A 23,851-nucleotide genomic window follows, 5' to 3' on the forward strand; every position below is an offset into this window, starting at 1 on the left:
ATTTCAAATAATGTTATTCGTAGTTGTTTGTTATATTTATTGTGAACCTGCAACTGGTTGGTCTATGTAATCGGAAGTAAAAAAGAATGTTCGGGAAATGTCGCTGTTTTGTTATGGAAATGTCAAAACAAGGTATAGTATCTACATTCAGTCGAGATACAATTTCTTAGAAACAAAATGGCAAACGTTTTATTTGTAATCACTCGGAGAAAATAGTCCTCTTTTAATTAATACCAAAAGCAAATTAAAGTGTTGACACCTAACTAAATTAGAACTTGTGTCATGAGGTCGCATCATCGTAAGGCAGTTTAAAACTTTATATAACACACCAGTCATTCAACACAATTTTCTAGTCAAACTAATTTGTGAGTATAACATAACAAGTTGGACATGTATTACTTGCTCAAAATGAAGGTTTATTTCGAAGCTTTGACTAGACAGTTAATTTGTCCGCAAAAAGTAACGACAAATTGCACAATGATTCCTTTTTTTTCGAAGAAAACTATGAGATATCAGCTCTAATGCAAAAACTATAATATTGAATAACTTAAATAAAGAGAGAGAAAACCTCTTTGTATAATATCACACTACAATCTATATTTAAACATATTTTATGGGCAAAAGCCCGCCGAGGAGCGACGGGCGTTGACCGGTTATACGTTTTCTGATATACATAGACATACTTATGCAACTTGATTTTTTTCATTCCGCGACATCTATTTTCGCGATGAGTTGTCATTGAACTTTAAAGCAACATTTACACTAAGATAAATTATGTTTAACAATTAAATACATACATCAATACAACATATAAACATCAAATCATTATTTTGTGAGGAGTTGTACTCAATATTCTCTCAATTTATGCTTTCCTCCGCTCACCATATGATGTGTGCCTCAAATTTGTTGTGCTTACGACATGAAATATGGATTACTACAAGTACTGATATAACTTTTTTTCAAATTAAATATAAGTTAAGATGACTTGTCCTTATATTATTGCGTACAACCGGATACAACTGACCGAATAAAACTAGTTTTTAATTTCGAATGTGCTTCGGTCAATTAAACATCATATTGTTATTGCTATCCAAATAAATCAATATAAAATTCGATTATTTAAAGTCTCTATAACGCTCAAAATCAACGAAAATTTCGTAAAGAATTTTGTAAAATAAAGTTAACACCTAAACAATCAGTGTTCCATAAAGCAATAGCCACAATTTCAACGCTAGATGTGGTATGATTACATAGATTTGTGTAGATACAAAATGCTCGTTTTTATTTATTTGTGACCACAATAAATTCCATGTTAAAATTCTGCGAATATATCTATTCATATGACACACGAACACTAAAATGGTACCATGTTAAAACCATAATAAAAACGAGCATTGTGTATCCACAAACATTTATTTTATCAGACCACATCTGGCGTTGAAATTTCGACAATGGCCATAAGGAACAATGATTTTTTATTTTTTAGCTTTATTTTACGAAATATTGTACGAAATCTTCGTTGATTTTTAGTAGTACTGTTACTTTAAACATTTTTATTTGTTAAAAGCGTGATTTTAAATCCAGACCTCACAGTCTCTTGGTGGACAGAATATCTACTACGCTAGTCATCTTAAAATTCCTGAGACTACAAACAATATCACAAAAGCACACAATCGGGTGATATTTTATGTAACAGATATGAAGATCTGTAATAAGTCAGAATTTCGTAACTGAAAACGTTGTAATTTAAACAGCATACTAGCGGTCACTTTTTTGTCTGGTGCTAGACAAAACACGCCAAGTATTTACTAATTGTTGCGTACACTAATATCATAGAGGATTTTCTACAATTGTATACATAATAAAGGTATCTGCAAACATAAGGTGCACTCATTTAATCGCAATTTACTGGTTTGTAACCGTTATGCACATGCGCGTACATGCGTCATACATCTATAATCTTCGTAATACGCATATGATTTTGTTTTGCGCGCCGATTACACGCAAGATGGGCTACATCTGTTGTTTTCTGTTGTTTTAACATGCATATCTTTTTTCGAATGCATATTTTTTCATTCATTTCACGAAAGCACGAATCGCCTGCACTCTGGATCAACATGCGCTTAAAGTGATATTATGGGCATCTAACAGTATATAGGTGTCTTTCGCAACCGTTGTTTATGTTTGGTGTTTTCACTTCATATGCACTTATATTTGTTAATGCAGCATCAACATATTAAAACAATATCCCGGAAAGAGAAAAATAATGCATTTTAATATCAACCGTACTTTTGTTTGACAACTGATCATGCATGTACGATGTGAACCTAAATTTAGTTTTAGTGCAGATTCGTTCATACGACACGAAGACACAATTTTGTTTTACGAATCATTTCGGCTTACAGGACTCACCAGTCATGTAAAATATCGAACATAATATATATTTTTCATGAACAACTGGTAGCAAGATGGGTTGCAGATAATTAGTCAGTAACCACATTTTAACTAACTCTTTTGACCTGTTAATTATTTTGAGCTCAATTCAACAGTGAAAAATGCCCATAATATCACTTTAATATGAGAATACTGGGCTTAATGCATGTGCGTAAAGTGTCATCCCAGAAAAACCGACGGCATTTTCCGCCTAAACTTGATTTTCGGTAAGGAGGGACTTCATTGAAACTAAATGTACCATAAAAGTGGAAAGTGTCCTCCCTGATTAGCCTGTGCGGGCTGTCTAATCTGGGATGACACTTAACGCACATGCATTAAGCCCAGTTTTCTCAGAACACGCTTGATATGAATAAAGCAATGTCTAGTACCGGTACATTGTGTGACAGTTTGCACTGGTTTTTATTTGACATCGCCCAAAAGAACTCGAATTAAAATCGCCAAATACCGGAGAGAAAAATAAATCATATGGAATATGATAAATTAAAATTGACACCATATATTTCGCAAATTAGTAGTGCTATTTTCAGCATTTTCCGAAGCCATTTTACTGGAAATATCATTTGGAACTTGAAGAGTTATCATCAGCATCACGTCTGCGAAACACTTGAATATACAAGAAGTGTATAGCCATCGTGTTTAATAATTATTTCCCGAACCCCCACGACCCGAATGGTACTTTCAAGAACTTGCACAGAGGGAAATAAAATGAATAATAATAAGAAAATCTATTCTTAATAACACTGTTTAATAAATTTCAGTATTGCCTCGATATAACTTACGTGTTCTTCCCGTTGCTTTTGCTTATTTGCATGTGTTTTTTGTCTGTCTTTTTTGTCTGTCTTTTTGTCTGTCTTTTTGTCTTTTTGTCTGTCTTTTTGTCTTTTTGTCTTTTTGTTTGTCTGTCTTTTTGTCTGTCTGTCTGTCTGTCCGTCCGTCCGTCCGTCCGTCCGTCCGTCCGTCCGTCCGTCCGTCCGTCCGTCCGTCCGTCCGTCCGTCCGTCCGTCCGTCCGTCCGTCCGTCCGTCCGTCCGTCCGTCTGTCTGTCTGTCTGTCTGTCTGTCTGTCTGTCTGTCTGTCCGTCCGTCCGTCCGTCCGTCCGTCCGTCCGTCCGTCTGTCCGTCCGTCCGTCCGTTCGTCCGTCTGTCTCTCCGTCCGTCTGTCTTTCCGTCTGTCTGTCCGTCCGTCCGTCGAAATAATGTTTGACCAACTGAGTCATTAGTTGACCAACTGAGTCATTAGTTTGATTAAAACAATTAACATACCTCACCTGAAATAAAAGATTTTTTTAGCCACTACTAAAATCGGCAACGAGTTTCTATATTTTATATATCATAGATATTATAACTGTCTTTTCTCTATCTGTCAATATAAGACATAATTCACTCATAAGTATAATATAGGAAAAATCATCGACGTAGAAAGTTTTTATGAAGAAGGCTCAATTATATATTGTAACGTGATTAAGCAAGACGAATAACTTGATTGTTTTTGAAACTATTAAATATTTACTGACCACATATTTATTGTTTACCATGCGAAATACATAATTTAATCCACTTTCACTTTTGAATTGTTCCATTTCTGTACGCACCATGAAATCATGTTATTCTATCGTAACATAATTTATGATACAAAAGAAAATACTATATATATATATATATATATATATATATATATATATATATATATATCACAATTTCAGCAGAAAGTTTGGTATTGATCAAAGGCGCGTCGTACCTAGCCGTCTAACAGCAGAGGACAGATGAATCAAGATGGCTCCACAATTGTTGAACTCTTCTTTTTTCATCATATAATACTTAGAATAGCATTTAAAAATCGATTAAATATCGATTACAATTAATTTTTTCGCATATAAGCTATGCCAACGAATATTCGAGTATTGGAATAATACACATTATTCGAGTATTAAAGGGGCCGTCCAACAGATTGGTAAATTGACAAAATTAAAAAAAGTTGTTTCAGATTCGCAAATTTTCGTTTTTTGTTATGATATTTTTGAGGAAATAGTAATACAGAACATTTACCATGCTCTTAAATATCTATTATAGGCATCTTTTGATGATTTGAAAACCTGAAAATTATGAAGCGTCGTGTGACGCGAAACGATTGAATAATTTAGAAAGTTCTGTTGTTGTAGTTATATTTTGGGATACTACGATGATTGCTTATATAGGTAAAAAATACATCTGCTCTAAGCATGGATAGTCGAGTGGTCCAGGCGGGAGACATTTTACTCCAGGACTCCAGGGTCAGTGGTATAAGCCCTGTTGAGGGTTACTTTTTTCCTTTTTTAAATTGTATTCTTGTTTTTTACTGGAGATGTTTAGTTCAAATGTTTAAATTTATCAATATAAAGCATTTAATGACAAGCTTCAATACATGGCAAAATTTGTTGGACTGCCCCTTTAACCCCATGTAAAAATTGTTTCTGTTTTAATATAAGCGTACGAAGTACATCCATTGCAACTAAAATATTTATATTTACCACAAGGCAATGCCGCCTATGCATTTGAAGTAGACAGGATAGGTGTCAAAGTAGATCTTTCACCCCACTGTTGTGCTGACGCGTAGACAGATTGCTGTCACAGATAATCCCATAGATGAACGTGTCAAAGTCGGTCTATTATCAATCGCATACTGCACAATTAGGCTTAATTAAACACGCTGTTCGGAGACTATCGTTAATCGAAACTTTGAAAATGTTTACGAAACAAAATTGTCTCAAAAGGCTGACATTGTTAAACAGTAGAATCTGTAAAGTTGATGTGTATTAACCCATTTATGCCAAGCGTCTAGAAAAAAAGGCCTTGGCATGATGCGGCGTCTCATCAGAATCTGCGCTGTTTGCTTTTTCTGTAAGAAATATTCTAAATATAAAAATACATATGTACTAATTTTGGAAATAAATTGATCCAATTTAGAAGGATGTGAGAGTCGACTAGACTTAAATGTGATAACATTGTGTTCTGTTCTGTCAAGCGAATAACGTAATATAACAGCAGAAGAGCTCGAGAGCCACATGAAAGAAATTCCATGATTAAGTAGGTCTGTTATGTCATTGGGTCGACATGTAGGGCCTATTTATGTGCATATCTTTGATGAATTTGAATAGAGGCCTCTGCATATGCATGCATACTTTTGGTGCACGTTTTGATAATATGTGTCGCGTTCTGAGAAAACTGGGTATAATGCATGTGCGTAAAGTGTCGTCCCAGATTATATAATTATATAAAATAATATATAATCAGGGACGACAATTTCCGCCTAAATTGGATTTTTGCGAAGAAGAGACTACATTCAAGCGAAAAATGTCATACAAGCAGAAAGTGTCGTCTCTGATTAGCCTGTGCGGATTGCACAGGCTAATCTGGGATGACACTTTACGCACATGCATTATGCCCAGTTTTCTCAGAACGCGACTCATATGTTTGCAGATTTTTTTCAAGACACAATAGTATACACTTTAAAATTTTTGTCACTTATTATATTAAATATCGGACAATCGAATACTGGAACAGCAGGTACTTTATAAACAGAATATTAGAATATCAATGCTGCTATTTGTTGCAATTTCTAAATTGAACTTTAAAAGGTGAACTATTTCCTGAGATTTACCTACACTTAATATCAAAGCTGTGATGACATAGAACTGCCTTACGATTCCCACGGCTGAGCAGTAAGGTTCGAACACTTTTTACTGCAGAATTAGTTGTCAAGTCAATACCATAATAGTGCTAAATTGTCGTATAGAATGGTCTCGTGTTCATTTAATATTTATTACGTCACAGAAAAATTTCTAAGCGATAACATTCGAATAGATAGGAATGATAAGTTACATGTTTTGAGTCCTGATAACTTGTTCCTTTAAGGTAGTGCACCTCTAATGATTTCCCGCGATTTCTTCGAAGGTTGAAGAGCCTACTATTAGGTGCCGTAGCCTAGTGGTTAAGGCGATAGACTAGAAATCGTTTGGGATATTCCCGCGCAGGTTCGAATCCTGCCGACGACGTATACTTTTTTGCGACGCGTTTTATTTATTTTCTAACGTAATTTGATTTAATATGGCATATAAGCTATATTTATTGTTAAATATGTTGCAATTTTTATGCACATTTTTCAATTATTAAAATTTAAACAACGTTATGGCGAAATTGGGTGATTTACTGTTGAAAATACGAACCATGCATGTTGCATTTTTATTTTTATTTCAAAAAGTAAACGGTAAATCTGTCTAGTTCTTGGTATTTTTGCTGTATATAGTGTTTCTATAAAAACTAAGTTTAAAATATGACTTAAATGATACTATTTTGAATTTTATGACACTTTGTTTTTAACCGACCCAATTTTTACTTGGCTGAAATCACTTACATTTCATGGTGCTCTTCCATAGATAAAAATTTGTAAAAAATAAATGTCTGTAAAAGAATACTTATTTCATCTTGTTTAAACTTTAAACACCTTTACTGCATCTGTACACACCAACTGCATGCCCATATTTGGAAATTTGAATGAATTATGGAACTTTTATATACCCCAGGGGTGAAAATAAACTGGGCAAAAGCCGAGCGTGGGGGTGGTTTTGAAAAAATCGGTATATTTTTTTAAAAAGCATGGAAAGCCTACCTACAAATTTGCATGTAGTTCAGTGAAATGATGCTGATTAAGAAAATAATTAATTAGATTATATTTGGATATGTGCCCATTAGAGGTGCACTACCTTAAGCAAACAGCGCAGACCCTGATGAGGCGTCGCATCATGCGGCGTCTCATCTGGGTCTACGCTGTTTGCCAAGGCCTTTTTTCTAGACGCCAGGCATAAATGGGTTAATTATTGACCTTTTGAAAGTAAAGGTTTTACTAGGAAAACATATTCAATGTTTTTAAAAAATGATAATGCCTTGAAGAACCATCACTAGAAATAATAATTTTAAAACGTGCATTATTCCTAATTGAACTTCTTTATGGGGCCAAACTTGAAACACATGTTTGTTTGACGTTGCTTACACAGAGTTGCTGGTGATACGTGAGCAAGTATGCAAATATTATCGTTTTGCAAACATAATTACGTGTTCACTTTTGCAAATTTTGGATAATCTTTAATGACACACAATGCAATGTAATTTTCGTTGGACCTTTTATACGAGGTGTCGAATAACAGTTAATTTGCAAACCCAAAGGTCAAGGCCAAAAAAATATTAATCATTCAAAACGATGAGACTTTACCCAGAAACATCAAGATATTTTAATGCTTGCCTGGTTTCCATTAGGAGATTTGTGAATAAACCCTTATCCAGATTTAATTGTATGTTCACAACGGATGAAACAGAAAGAAAACACATAGAAACAACAAAAAGGTTTAATATTAAAGTAACAATTTTATTAATTTTGTTTCATTTAATGCGACTTGCACTGTAGCCAGGTGCATAAATAAGTACACTTTAATTTGAAAACACATTTCGTTTTATATATACACCTTGAATCAATAAATATGGTCTTTGGCATACACAATGGACAACACTAGGCGATGGCCACGTCGTAAGAAAGCATGTCCCTACTGATTGGGATCATGACGATACAATACCATTCTTTTTGCTGATTGTTTTGGTGGATATTCCTATCAATGTTGATGTTAATAATAGTTGAGATGTTTATAATAAATTCGACGGAATGCTTACTGGTTGAGGCTTTGAAAGCCGATTGTATTGGATGTTCAGTTTTACACAATGGCTAATTTGCAAAAATATAGTGTCGTGTAACACAATTCCGCGATTATAACGCGACCATTTTAACAACAGTCATTGCGTCATATTTTATTGAACATGATTACAGTTAACATTAAATACTGCAAAACTGAGTTAATAACGATATATGCAGTACTCAACAATAGTGCTCTCCTTAAGTTTTGTAAAGGAAGTGACGTATATTATATAAAGTAAATCCTTTGGAAAATATCCACCGAAGCACAAATAAAACAACAAAACGAGTCAAAAGTAATATGTGCATTTTGTCAATAACCATATAACAAGAACACAAAATTCTGCAAGCTTTCTTACGACGGGCAATAATGGGCGTAACAAATTGGTCACTACAGATACATATTTAATCTACAAATACGTAGCATGTTGATATTGCAAGATAACAGGTACACATTCACTGAACGCAGGTTTAACAATATTTATTAACAACATAAACAGCTGTTGTTCGTTACCGTTCAACTCAAATTTGATCAAATTAAACATTAATATTAAAGCTAAAGTACAATTACAAATAATAGAAACAAGTCAAATGATATTTACCATGATTTAAATATACATTAAATGCTATTTTGGATAATAGTGCATATGAACATGTCTTTTATACTTATTTACAAAATGTCGATGACTATTTAAATGAATGATATATTTCGTCAGATATAATAACAACAATCACTTTTGATACGTTTTGACGCGTGTAAAATATTGCAGCTTACGATTTTTTGTAGAAAGTAATACATGCAAACAAAAACGTCACAGATAGCGGACTAATCGAAACATGGTACAGTAATTTTTACTGGATACCAAAGCATGTGTTTCATTCGAAATTGTCATGGCCAGGGTTGTCGGAAATAATTTCGAGCGCAATATTATTACGCTTAAATGTATTTTGACTATATTTAAGTTTACGAGTTGAAGAGAGAAAATATGCCACTGAGCATCTGCATGATTTTCTCTCTGACAGACCCTTTCGAATACAAACTTTACAAGAAAGTTTCTATTCGTATAAAAATTGTCCAGTACTTTGGAACAAATTTCAATTGAAGATAAGTTCATTATGAGATTCAACGTAATATATATGCGAAGGCCAAAAGAAAAACACAACAAATAACTATAGAGCAACACATCTTTTTGATGCTTAAATAACATTTCCGTGTAAGGATATATATGCCGATTATTGCTAATTGTTAAAACGAAGATATCTGTAAACATAAAGCTAATAGATCTAAATTGATTGATTCAGTTCAGACGTTTGCTTTTCATTTGACAGCCGGTAGAAAATAACATTCTGGAAGCATTTATTAATTATTTGTTTTACCTTTAAATTAAGCTTTTGCTGCATGTTTCTTTAAGATCTCTCATATCATGATTAATGTTTAAAAAAGTTTTAAATGGGAAAAATTTGAAATGTTACGTAAAGGAATATTAAGAATGTTTTATGTTTCAGATTTCTTTACATAATACATACTGCTAATACAACAAATAAACAGCTTCGGTAACATAAACTGGGGTTCCTTTAGAAAAAGATGTTACGGCATCATGGCGTCGATTACGTCTTTTTCATATAAAAATACTGCTTGTACTGAAAAGCAGAGCTAATTCACTGGGAATAAATAATCAGCGAGTAACGAATGCTTAAAACCATAACACTCTATTTCAGTCATATTTTCCGACAGAGCATTTTAGTTACTAACATTCAGTATTACCTTGATTTTTCATCAACGTGGTGATGCATTCTACTGGCCTATTTAAAATACGTAAGGAATACGAAACATATAACACATCTATTTACAAATAAGTATGGCATCATAACAGGTGACGACTTGAAAACATAAACACCAAATGAAATAGAGCGAACTTAACATGCTCTTATTAATGTATGGATTGTTTTATCCAAGATAACAATTTAACAAATGTCAGTTGTTTGAAGAACTATAAACAGTTTAACAATCGTATGGATAATGCATATTACATACAAATGGCCTCAATATGGACCCCGTGCTAAGATTCGAGTTTTATTACATACAACAGACCTGTACTGCTTTATTGTGTTGGCTTAACTCTTTCGGTGCTGGAACCGAATTTTGAAGGCCTTTGCAAACAGTTTGGATCCAGATGAGACGCCACAGAACGCGGCGTCTCATAAGGATCCAAACTGTTTGCTTTTCTTATAGTATTCTTTAAAAAAAATCGAAGAAAATGCTAATTAAAGAAATTCAGCAGACGACACTTTAACAGACGACAAATTTCCCAGCATGCAAAGGGTATATTGAATCTAGCATAAGTCGACTTACAGTTCATTTGTAGGTGTACTTGTACGTTGAGCGTAGGTTTAGAAAAGTGCTCTTTGGTTCTAACATATAACAATTGTGTTGTAAAAATAGCAAAACATAAACAAAAAAAATGAACGATGATTAAAAATAATTAATAAAATGTGTTTGCAATCTGAGAAAACTTGGCATACTGCATGTGTGTAAAGTGTCGTCCCAGATTAGCCTGTGCGGTCCGCACAGGCTTATCAGGGACGACACTTTCTGCTTGTATGGTATTTTTCGTTTAAAGAAAGTCTCTTCTACACGAAAATCCAGTTAAGGCGGAAAGTGTCGTCCCTGATTAGCATGTGCGGACTGCACAGGCTAATCTGGGACGACACTTTACGCACATGCATTATGTCCAATTTTCTAAGAACGCGACTCAATGTGTTTGCAAGCTTTGTTGACACATAATCTAAATATCGATACGTATGGGAAATGAACATTGTTTGTGAAACCTTGGAAGTTGTTGAATACACCCGCTTATTTCCGCTATTTTGACATTTCATAAAAAAAGCAAAATTCCAGTTCATGTTTACACAAGACGATTGGTTCGAATGAATCGAAACCATGCATGCAGACCGCCTCAATATACATCAGTTTTAAAGTTACGTCACTTTTTGACTGGAGAATGACGTCACGAAATTATTTTGCTTCTTTACAAAACGAAACCGGATTAAAAAAGCAAGTTTTACACTTTAGTAGTCTTATTTAAAAAAAGAAGCATATGTATTTTATTCAGTGTAAATGCAAAATTAATATTTCAAACGTTATTTACGTTGGAATTGAATTCCATCAGCACCATTTTATATTTATTTTAGTCCTTGCATGCTTGAAATAGTTATTGACTGGCCGCGTCGATTAAGTGGTGTGTAGCCTGCATTAAATTTGGTTACTTCCCCTCAATTGTCAGTAGTTGGTCCAACGGTTTGAATATGCGATTGTACAGTTAATGAATCTAGACTCAATTCGAAACCGCACTGCCGTTTCCGCAGGTATTTCCTTTACCAGAGGCGCACTGAACGAAATGACGTCGCATAATTTCTTCGACACTTTAAATAACGTAAATCCCCACAAATTACTGACCATAACTGCATTGTGGCTTATTGTTCATGAACACTGCTGGTGATTTTACGTATAAGATCTCACCCCAACGTCATTGATCATGTCACGTCTACGGATGGCGTCACATATTTTACAATAATTTATACACAATGTATACAATTTAATATCCTATCCGAAGTTGCTGTACAACCTTCCGCATATTTTTCAGCCATTTCGATGTCTTTTGTGATTTTGCCCATGCCTCACGCTTTCTAGATTACCGCTAATAAGCGATTGCAAACTTTGTCTATCACAGAAATTCACTCCCGGCGGCCCTTGACCGGGCGTTTGTTGACAGTTTTTCACTGACTGGGATTTAACAGTGTTCTTGTCCTTATGTCTAGTCTGCTCGCGTTTGCGTTCTTTTAAGCTATCAATATAATCCTGCGGCACATCCTCCTTTCGGAACGTGTAACAGTCCTTTTTCTTCCTGTTTTTCATGTTGTTTATATCTTTTGCCCGCATACCCTTTTGGCTGTTGAAACCAAGATATTTTTCATGTCTCGTTTGTACGGCTGCTCTATAGTGGAAATTTTTCATGTCCTCCGCGTACACTTCTTGAAATTCGCACGTCATCAAATTCTTCTTGTCCGTTTTGCTCTGAAAATAGAAAAGTGTGGATATATCATTATGTTCTACATTATCTATAGCAAAAACAGTTGGAATATATGTGTCACGTTTAAGCATTTTCATCTCACATTACCAGAAGACTACGATTTGGACGATGGTTGCATTGAGACTGTTTTGCTAGTTCTGGGATTTTGATGTCGCTAAGTGAACAACTACCTGCTGACTCGATGGCTATGAATGTAAATCTTTTAGAGAATAAAACGAAACCAGTATCTCAATAAAATGAGCCGCGCTCTGTGAATAAGGGGTTTTATTGTGCGAAAAGTGTTTTTGCCCAAAACAGAGATTTTCTATGAAGAGAATTTCTTTAAACGAACAATTAAAAAAAAAACGGAAAGTGTCGTTCCTGATTAGCCTGTGCGGACTGTGCTAATCTGGGACGACACTTTACGCTTATGCGTTAAACCTCTTTTTCACAGAGCACGGCTCAGATGTATGTAAAACTTCATCCTTCGACTAGGATGGATACGCGCATTCACCTTTTGCATATGATTATATTTAAGAATCGGCAGTGGGTCATATTGGTGAACGTTACCACTAAAATGTCAGTTATTTCATTATATCGTGACGACAGATAATTCGGCTATTTGAGTACGGGAACTGGAGACGAGTTCTTCCAATGAAATGATTTTTTTCTGGTTTCTAATAGAACATTATACCACTCTATAGGGTTAAGGCATGGTCGTGGTTTTGTATTTACTTCAAGATCGGGTTAATGTCTAGAATGCGCACACACAGACCACACGCTGCGAAATAAAAATCATGCTACAATACACACATGTAGAGAAAAATTATTGGTTTGACATTTCTAATTCAAAACACTGTATGCTAAATCGTTATGTATGAACTGTAAATACAGCGGTATAAGCATGTTTCGATATATGCACAGTTGTGTTGAATTTCACATTATACGAATGAGCTTATGTGGTTACTTAATGTATTTTATTAGGGAGAGGTGAGGGGGGGGGGGGGGGGGGCATGGGGATGCCAGAAGGCAACATACATAAACATATAAACATTAGGCAGACCATTTATATTCCTGGCTAATACCACGTTAAAAATACGTCATGTCTTGTAAAATCGGGGAGACTTTTGGAACCATTTAAGGGATACACATTATTTTAACTCCGTTAAAGTTTTGTTGGAGGTAATTATAAATTACAGTTTTAACTCACGGGCGGACAACACGCTTTAATAAGCGAAGCGTAACGTGAGTTTCGTCCAGTCATCTGGCAGTGGAATGTTTCATTTCGATTTATAGCAATTTAACTGCCGCGTTTTGAAGAAAAACACAGATGTTTACAATATGATAATTTATTATAATTTATTCCCAACACATCGCGGCCTATTCAAGAATTGTAACGCGATAGTCCGGGGCTATTGTCGAAATCAGTTAAAATAATCGCGCCGATTTGTCAAACAACCCCGCGAAAATCTGATAAGAAAAATCTATATAGATTAAGTTAAGAAAGTATAAGGCACCTGGCGAGTTAGGCACGCCGAACAAAGAAAGATTTCGTTTGCACTTATATCTATGTGAAGAAGCCAAAACATGACACCTATTTTAACGTCTAAAATGTAACGTACTGGTGAAAAGTGTAAGTATGGTATACATGTAATTTTGCTTTTTGTCGAGCTTGTACCATTAAGCAAAGAAGGTCAGTTTTACTAATTAATTAGTTTAGACGTTTGTCAATGGTAAGTATGATTTGTGAAGTTGTGAGTCCGCCAAATAGGACTTGCCGCACAGTGTTCGTAAAATATTTCGCTTCATTCGTGATGTTGCGAATCAAGAACGAAAGTCACGTCAGAGGGTTTTGAACCCAATAGGAAGCCGATATTTGATTGCGTCAATAAATCGTTCTCTTAAATCTTTGTTTCAAATAGTCATTGCAAAATATTTCTTTTAGTGAAGTTAATGTATGTCATATATTCAATAAAATATAATGTCGTACTTTTTGCAAGTTAATTCACATTATTAAATATCATTTTCTGATCGTACAACAAGAGGATTATGCTGTTTCAGATTGTGAACTATAATACTTATTATTGCGCAGTAGAAATGCTGGCCTTTTTCATTGTACAGGATAAAAATGTATACATTATATATTAATGACGATGGTGCTGTTGATGATTATCTTCATGAACATATCGCTGGAGCGATGGCTTTAAAAGAGGATATGACTTTGATGATTGCGACGATGGCGAAAATGATCATTCTACAACATAAGACAATCACATCGCTGTTTTATATTGAAGATGTTTATAAGGTTATGGCGGTTGCCACACGCGAGCTCATTTAGTGTTGATGCAAATTAGTAGGAGGAAACAAAAAAAAACAAGTAATTAAACAGTCATCAAAAAACATTCCTTACTTTGTGATGATCATATAACAATAAACATTCGGTGCATTTAAGGTCATGATCGCTCTCGTAAGTCAATAAAATGTTAATGCATTTTTAATTTAAAACCCACGTTAAAGCCTTAAGTGACACGATCCCACGCCTCACGGCAGGGTACAGTTTGGTACGCGTTTTTTTTCCCTGCCACGTGTTCAATTAATTTCATTTTAAAAACGATGTTACCATACGTGGGGTTTCAGGCGTTTTTCATTTTTAATATAAATATTTCCAACCGTGAAGACCAGAGGTATTTGTAATAGTATTGGTGGTCGTCGTGTAACTTCTGTTTGTCTGTGTTGTTGTGGCGTGTTTGTGTTTGCATTGCTAATTTTAAGTGTCCTTTTACTTGCCTCATTATAACAATCATACATCAAATTGTTATCTACACAGAATATACTGTCAATTCTACCAGGCCTAATTACAAATATGTCAACTCGCGAAGGTATTGCGTTCACCAAATGCAAGTTTTTACAGAAACCCAATCCTCGTGCCAAAAACCAGGCTGTAAATATCTAGTTAACCTTTTGCAAAAGCATGCATTAACGCTTTGAAAACATCTGCACGTCTTTTGTTGAACCAAGTCCGAAATATTAATATTCGTTGACAAATAACCGAACATTCATGGGTTTAATTACACGGTCGAAATGCGGTTCATTAAACATAAAGAATAAGCAGGCAAACTACCGAAAGGTTTGGTAAGTGATTTGTGCACCTGTCAGTGGAAAAGTTAATATCTCGATTTGTATCAGTCTGGCATAGCCTGGTGGTAGGCTTTTTATTTGTCTTTTAGCATTACATCCGTTTAAGACTGATCGGTTGGGATTTCATATTCGTTTAATAATAAACAATACTTCTGTAAATTTGTAATGACCTGTATGGGCTTTGAACTAGTTTCTTTCATTTTAAAAAGTAGTCGATACTGTAAATTTTACAAGTCATACCCTGTTTGCAATGACGTTTTGCTTTTATTTTGAGACACTATATTATGACGTATTGAAATATTTTATAACGGTAACACTGATTGTTAACATAAAAAGGCCAATCATCAACAGTTTCAGAAAAATTAAATATACACATTTTCAGCAGACACATGTCAAACTTACGATCGAAGGCCAACACACTTTCGCAAGACAACCGTAAATTATGGGCAAATGCAAATCGCGGAATAAATAAGTCGTTGGCAACAACTGAAAACCAAGTTCCGCGACAGGCAAACGAAGAAAAAAGTTGCGTTTGGGATAGAAAAGTATGAAAACCTAACGAGATCGACAACTATATTTATGCAGCTCATGAATTGGGCGTATTACGAGCGAATATTCGCAGCTGGAATCACGGTAGGGTTGCGGCATCCGATAATTGTGCTCGTTGTCGTCGAACGGCTTGGGCTTTCAAATAGTTATATAGCGCTTTAATAACACGGATCAGGTGCGGAAAGGTTTACAATCGGAGGTTTCGAAAGCAAAAAAGGCACACAGGGGTCATGTTCTACAAAGAGATATTCACAAATGGGCACCGATGCAATCCAATCTGAATATGTGATTTAGTGGCATTATCAATATTTGTTTAACCACAAGTAAATCCTTCTCATAAGACCGTAAATCCTCCATTTTATGCACACATTTATCGCCCCCCCCCACCCAAATATAAACTTTTGTGTGAGACTAGGCAATTGCAAGGCATTTTCAATGGTAATGATACAGAAATTAAAAAAAAAACACACAAACAACGTATCACGGTTTTGTTACCTTTGTATTCATTTTGATGCATGACAGTACATGACTGCACATGCTTTGTTGAAGGTTGATAAGGATATGCATTAGAAGAAAACTTTTATTTATAATTATTATTACGTAAAAGGGCTTTATTTGTACATACTTTCTAATGGACGTGGATGGACCCATTGAAACTGGTGCGTATAATGATGAGGTTATAATGGTATAGATGATGGCACTGTTATAATTTCACAAGATAAATCCTAAGGCGCATTGCATCACCGACACATATTACAATGCGTACGCGAATACGTTTTAGTCGTATATGAATCAGCAAAAGATCAAACAATTCGGTACAAAATATGAACATAATAATCATTTGGCAAGAAAAAGATCATCCATCATTTAAGGAAATAAAACAATTGAACATATCATTACCGCGTAAATTATAGTTGAATTCGGAACATAAATCCGCAAAAAGCCACAATGTATTTTAATACAACATCAAATAAACGCAATTAAACATGATTTGCTTTAAATAGACAACGTGGGACGATATACCGCAAAATTAAAAACGAATAATACCTCTAAATGTTCTTAAAAGACATCTATTGGACCTGACTGATTTATAAGGCGCAGTTTTACTATGACAACATTTGCATCGCGACCAGCGATGTCTTTTTGTGAAGTTTGATTAATTTATTCAGCTTTATTAAATTACTATTAATCGTTTGAAGATTTGTTAATTGCATTGTTTATGACTTGTTTGTGGTTTGTTTTACAATCAGTGCACACAGGCTGCATTGTAACAAGCCTCTTTGTGTAAGAGTACTCTTTTTGATCAAAAGTTTAATAATGACAAATTGCGTACTCCTGCTTTATTGTTGTAGTCGATAGTCGACTGCCTAGCCTGTTTATGAATCTATGAGTCGACAAAACACAACACTTGTTGGAAACGGCTGTTGTTTAGTTTTCAGTGATTTTTTTACAGAACTTTTACATGGGCCTCGCTCTGTGAAAATGGGGCTTAATGCATGTGAATAATGTGTCGTCCCAGATTGGCCTGTGCAGTTCGCACATACTAATTACGGACGACACTTTGCACCTAAACTGGCTTTTCGTCAATAAGGGTATTCCTTTGAACGAAAAATACAATTAAAGCGGAAAGTGTCTTTTCTGATTAGCCTGTGCGGACTGCACAGTGTAATCTTGGACGACACTTTATGCACACGTGTAAAGTGTCTCTCAAAAGTAGCCTGTGTTACCTGTTGGACATGCTAAAATACAAAGCATCATGATTGCGAATGTTCACAGTCAATTTGTTTCGGAAAAATTACATAGTAGCCAATTAGAATAATTGTACATTATGAGCTCTGATTTCTATTGGTTAAAAATATAATATCAAGACAAAAGTTTCGCTTTGAATGTAGTAGTTGTGGTCGTACTGTTGTATCGAAATGATCCAATCAAAAACGAAAACATTATGTGAAAAAATACACTTTTATAAATGAGTCGCGTTCTGAGAAAACTGGGCATAATGCATGTGCGTAAAGTGTCGTCCCAGATTAGCCTGTGCAGTCCGCATTTTTGTTTTCTGCTGTTTATACACCAGTGTACAACTGAAAAGTAGACATTTTGTGAGTTTGTGGCTCTTTTATACTGCTTCTCTTGTGTTTAATGACATTTTCCGTTTAAATGAAGTCTCTTCTTAGCAAAAATCCAATTAAGGCGGAAAGTGTCGTCCCTGATTAGCCTGTGCGGACTGCACAGGCTAATCTGGGAAGACACTTTACGCACATGCATTATGCCCAGTTTTCTCAGAACACGACAAAAATAATAACGCATAGCTCGATTGGCTAATGGGAAACAAATGAATGAGAATAAGTCGTAACAAATACTCCAAATAATCTAGTTATCTTCCATCGTGCACATCTTTCAATGAAATATCATGCACACAAGTGTGACGTAGTTCCATGTATTAAACTAGATCATTGTTCAGTGTGTTTATGTGGAAACAACAGGTAACAAATCAGGTTAGGCTTAGAATAAAATAATTGCTTTGATTGCCGAGCCAATTTTTTAATTCGCGCCAAGCCTGATATTACTCTTTATATAATGACGTTCTACCGGTATTCTAATCGTTCAAGTTATGACTAAGAACGACCAAAATACCACCCTGGCGAAAAAATAACACTCGAATATTAGCACAATATCTTAATAAAATAATAAAGGCGATCTAATTATACGCATTACAAATGTTACTTCGCTTTTCAGCCTAGGACGTATGTCGAGCAATCACAATGTAGCAAGCTTACAATGTAAACGTCGATTTTCACTCGATTATTAAATTCGCATGTAATGATGGGTTTCGATGACGAAAAAATCAATAAATCACACATCGCGCCGCGCGCATAACATTCAGACGTATATCCAGTCACATTTGATAATCATATACTTGCATTCAATAATAATTTTGCAAAGTACGCGACCTGAAATCGAAAATGTCTATCACTGTGTGAGATCATTTCGCCGTAGAATTCGGGTTACAAGGTCTGCAAATAATACCAGTCTGTTAAGGACAATATGCTAATTGCCTAACAATTATGATATCAAATAAAGGCAAATTGTCGTTTTGTTCACAGCTCTGTGATGGAATTTCACAAAAAGAAACTTTAACGAAAATACTGTATTTGATGAGAACGGACCTCTGTTTCTAGCGATACTGGAAACTTATTCCGCGTTGCGTTGCGTTAAGTTGTAGAAGCATTCGCGGCTATAGTCTATCGTAGCCTAGAATCACTAAATTTCATAAAAAAAACCATAGTTTTTACATATTTGAACTTCAGATAGAAATTTCAAAATTAGTCTATATATTTCAATTTATCTTGTTTGTATAACGTTTAGTTGTGCAATTAAAACGTTTTCGCAATTTCGACACAATTATTAACCCATTTAGGCCTATCGTCTAAAAAAAGGCCTTGGCATGATGTGGCGTCTCAGCTGGGTCTGCGCTGTTTGCTTAAAGGAATTTCTGTAAGAAATATTCTTAATATAGAAATAAATATACTAGACATCCCTAATTTTGGAAATAAATTGATCCAATTTAGAAGGATGTGAGAGTCCACTAGGCAAAAATGGGTTATCAATGAGGCCACTGCTGCATGGAAGTAATGTAAGAAAGAAGCGGACGTTTTCTTCGAGATGTTACCGTTTAACCTACTTTCTAAATTCACTTGAACTTGCAAACTTTCGCCGGTATCGACCTTAATTAGGACGAGTACATATCAACAATCTATAAAATAGAATAGACGACTACTTTTCCGATAACAGTACGCATCCGGAGACTTGTGTCTAAATTGCCAATGTATAAATTATAAATGTTTGTTTGTTTTGATTAGATAAAGAGCTTTGATCACACGGTCATGATTAATAAATTGTAGATTTCAGTAAACATCTGAGCAATCAAAGCGCTGTCAAGTAGTGCGGTTTTATGGAAAGTGACACTTACAAATTTAAGGTTGTAAAATCTGAAAGTAAACCAGGGTTCTAGGTTTATAAATGCAATGTGGGAGCTAACTCCCCCTGTTTTGTTTTTGATATGTTTGTTTATTGCATGCTAGTTTGGCTCTGTTGATTTTGCTGTTTATGACTAAGATGATTATGATGGTAAAGAGAAGAAGAATATGATGGTGATGTAGCTGCCACTGCTGCTGCTGATGATAATGATGCTGATAATGTTATACTTGCTATTTTGTGTTTATGAACAAACTTAACCACGTCCCTTTAAGTTTTACACTTTAAAACATACCTATAATACTCTGCAGTAATATATATAAATACACGATGTGAACATGTATATCAAAACTGTTTATTCATAAAAAATGTTCATCTTATCGATAAGCAGGTGCAATGGGTGAAGATTTTTTTATTTGGAGCACGTTTTACTTATTTGTACATTTATTCATGGGAAGAAAGTAATAACTTATTTACCAGCTAATGTCATTAAATTTTAATCAAAACGATATAAGAGCGAGGCGTGCCATTTATAATGATCTAAAGGTGGGAGCGTGCGCCGATGTATCAAAATGAAACAATTATAAATTATATTTGTGCACCATAAATTATAGATATACATCTTGTTCTTTCGTCTTTCGGGCGGTCGTGCTAGAATCAATATTCGTAGAATGTCGAGGAACTCGATAACTGTACGATACCTTTGCAAGCAAAACGATGAATATGAGTTTACAAACATATAGTATGTTATGGTATCTTACCGTTATTTGGCTTTATTTATTCATTTGGTCCGGTTGCGTTATTTAAAAGGTGTCATGCACTAAGAGGTTGTTTCATTAATTACACTTTTTATTTGAATTTGAATAAAAATATTTGTGTTTATAAATTATAATCAGGAATATATGAGTATAGGGATAAAACACGTTTTCGAGGGCATGATCATCTGCGGGCGCTCGAAAAATCCGTTCCTGCCCGAGTGCGCAGCAGGAACGGATTTTGAGAGCGCCCGCAGATGATCCTGTCCGAGAAAATGTGTATTTTCGCTATTATTGCATAAACAAATCACACATACCAAAATAAATTAAAATAACATTGTCTTGTTCATTCGACATCGACAAAATAATTCGATTATTTCAATACAGTTCAAGGTTGTGTTTTACACATGCCTCACTCGGTCATCATCCGAAATGACGAGGCTCTACCTTCGGATAGGCAGTTTTCGATTTAAAATGTGTTTAAACAGTGGATTAATGCAAAGTTGAAATGCAGCCGCGCAAAGTAAGAAATGAGGAATTATTTTGGAATTTACAGCAGGAATGTTGAAGGCACATAAACACTTACATTTACAGCATAGTCTTTTGAAAGTGTTGAGTAAATAACCTTAACTTCATTGACGTTGCCAATAAAACAAGAAACCGTCGGAGACTTGTGATGCTCCCCAAAGGTTTTTTGTCACAATATTGCACTATATATTCAGATAAAAGGAAACGTCTTGAGGGGCATAACTTTGTACAAAATAATACGAAGGATGGTTTAGCAACTTAAAAATTTCACAAAGGGCCATAACTCTCTAAATAAATCATCTAACCAGAACCCACAAATAACATGCGCATCCCCTCAAGATAGTTAAGCTTCCCATAAAGCTTCATTGAATTCCAGTCAGTAGTTGGGGGGACAAGAATTGCACTTATATGTACAGTTAATGGAAAATTTCAAAGGGCCATAACTCTGTTAAAAATCATCCGACCAGAACCCGCTGATAATATGCACATCTCCTCTTGGTAGTGAAGCTTCCCATAAAGTTTAATTGAATTCCGGTCATTAGTTGCCCGGACAAAAATTGTGCACGGACGGACGGACACACGGACGCACGCACGGACAGACGAAGCGGCGACTACATGCTCCCCCCAAAAACAGTTTGGGGGAGCATAATAAAGCTGTTGTCAAGAGAGTGCAGATGGTTTAATATGAAAAGTGGATTGAAATAGTCATTGCCATTATCCATGCATGCATGAGGAAACTGGTGCTTATTCAGTTCCCCATTTATGCTTGGAAAGTCGTCGAAGGCTGGAGAAGGGAAGTAATTGCGCGTGGACTAGATTATGGATATGAAAAACACATAACAGGGCTTGAACGGCACGTGGATCGCCTTGTTAATACACGATTTCTCCCGTTCAAGCCTTCTTTTTGCCAAGTTTCTGCACCCCGCCAGAGGGCATTATAGATAGAGATTATGCAATAATAATATAATTAATATAGAAGCGGGTCAGTCAGTAAAATAAAATCAGTCCATAATTGTTTTAATTCCTGTTCGCGTAATTACACTCCGCAATTAAATAGCACATGCAATTTAATGTTCATTTCAGTATACAATACCCTTTTTAGTACAGACCATTTTAGATATTCCGTATGCAGAATATTATAACAACGTTCCACAGGAGTTTGCATCTTCTAACTAACGTACAATTACTTTAATTACATTGTCACTGTTTCTCTGATGGTTTGCGATCGAGTTTCATTATTAAGAGTACATCACGATTAATTGGCCAAATATGTCCTGGGAATGTAACCAAAGATCCACATAACAAATCGTAATGTATTTGACATAAATTAATGAGATTTTTTTGTGCTGCCAAGGTCGTTTACGAATGTTATGCTGACAAGTCGCATTCTCGGAAATGTTCACAAGTAAAGTGCTCCTTTATCTGGAGTTTATCACAACCGATTGTCCGGACCACTTTGAGTAATACGAAATAACATTTTAACCCATTTATGCCGAGTTGACTCTCCCATCCTTCTAAATTGGTTGAATTTATTTCCAAAATTAGGGATGTCTGGTATATTTATTTCTATATTTATAATATTTCTTACAGAAATTTCTTAAAGAAAACAGCGCAGACCCTGTTGAGACGCCAAGGCCTTTTTTCTGGACGCTAGGCATAAATGGGTTAAGTGTTCGATATTGTTTTTCATAAAAAGTCAGATACCAGTACAATTTCAATGATGCCTAAAAGGTGAATTCGAAAGATTGCTATTCTATCGTATGTGTAAAACAATATCTGTAAATGGAAACAAGTGACAACTGACTTATGCGGTTGTCGAAGTGTTATTTTTGGCGTAGCTATCTAACCCAGCTTTTCACCTTAGCTGACCTTTGTAAGCGACCAATCAATTTGAATTAAAATTTCCCGCCGGTAGGCCCGAAACTTTTCGAAGTAGAAAACGTGCAATCTACAAACAGTTTGAACCTTTACATGAATATGTTATTCAATCGATTTTCTATTTTTATGAAGTATATGGCATGAAAATGGATACTACAGTTCGTTTAGCAACGATGTTAACAGCGTATTCAGCATGAAACAATTTTATATCTAATGATGAGACTTTAGAGATAGAGCAGTTTCACACTCAACTTACTAAGACGTTGCATTCTTAGCACTCATTAATTTTAGATCATATAAGTATTGTTGTTCAATAACCTGATATACGCTATGACGAAAATATTTACAATTGTTTTCGAAATTGACCGTTAAACACGTATATGTATAAAGCTTTAAACAAGCCGTCGTCCCAGAAGTGGAATCGTTACCTCCTCACATTAATGGATTGAGTTCCAACACGCAAGGTATCAAGCTCAGTTCGCGGCTAGTTATAAAAATCGTTCTATAAACGCTATCGAGAAAACTATGTGCACTTTAAGTTTAATTTGATCGAGAAATATATTGCATATCGATTTGCGTGTGATGCATCTATGAACTGCGCAGAAAAAAAGGCATTCGCTATCTTTGATCTCATAAATATAACTTTTGATCGTTCATCAACACCGACCGCAATCAAAACCGGATACCTTTTTTAAAAGGTATTTCCTGTTTATAAATTATGTAAACCATACAAGTTTATATCCAGTACATAGAGAGTTACTTTGACGTAACACAGCCCCAAAATCGGATC

The 23,851-nt window shown here is 35.1% G+C and overlaps 1 protein-coding gene across 2 annotated transcripts in view; it reads right to left on the reverse strand.

The window, feature by feature from the left end:
* Positions 1–7,816: 7,816 nt before the first annotated feature.
* Positions 7,817–23,851, reverse strand: part of LOC127831689 (uncharacterized) — an 85,851-nt gene continuing 69,816 nt past the window's right edge. For both annotated transcript variants that reach the window (XM_052356715.1, XM_052356714.1), the window contains exon 5: positions 7,817–12,243. In XM_052356715.1, the coding sequence (XP_052212675.1) occupies positions 11,809–12,243 (435 nt within the window). In that variant the 3' untranslated portion in view covers positions 7,817–11,808. The remainder of the gene's footprint in view (positions 12,244–23,851) is intronic.

Source organism: Dreissena polymorpha, chromosome 5, assembly GCF_020536995.1.
Source record: "Dreissena polymorpha isolate Duluth1 chromosome 5, UMN_Dpol_1.0, whole genome shotgun sequence".
NCBI lineage: Eukaryota > Metazoa > Mollusca > Bivalvia > Myida > Dreissenidae > Dreissena > Dreissena polymorpha.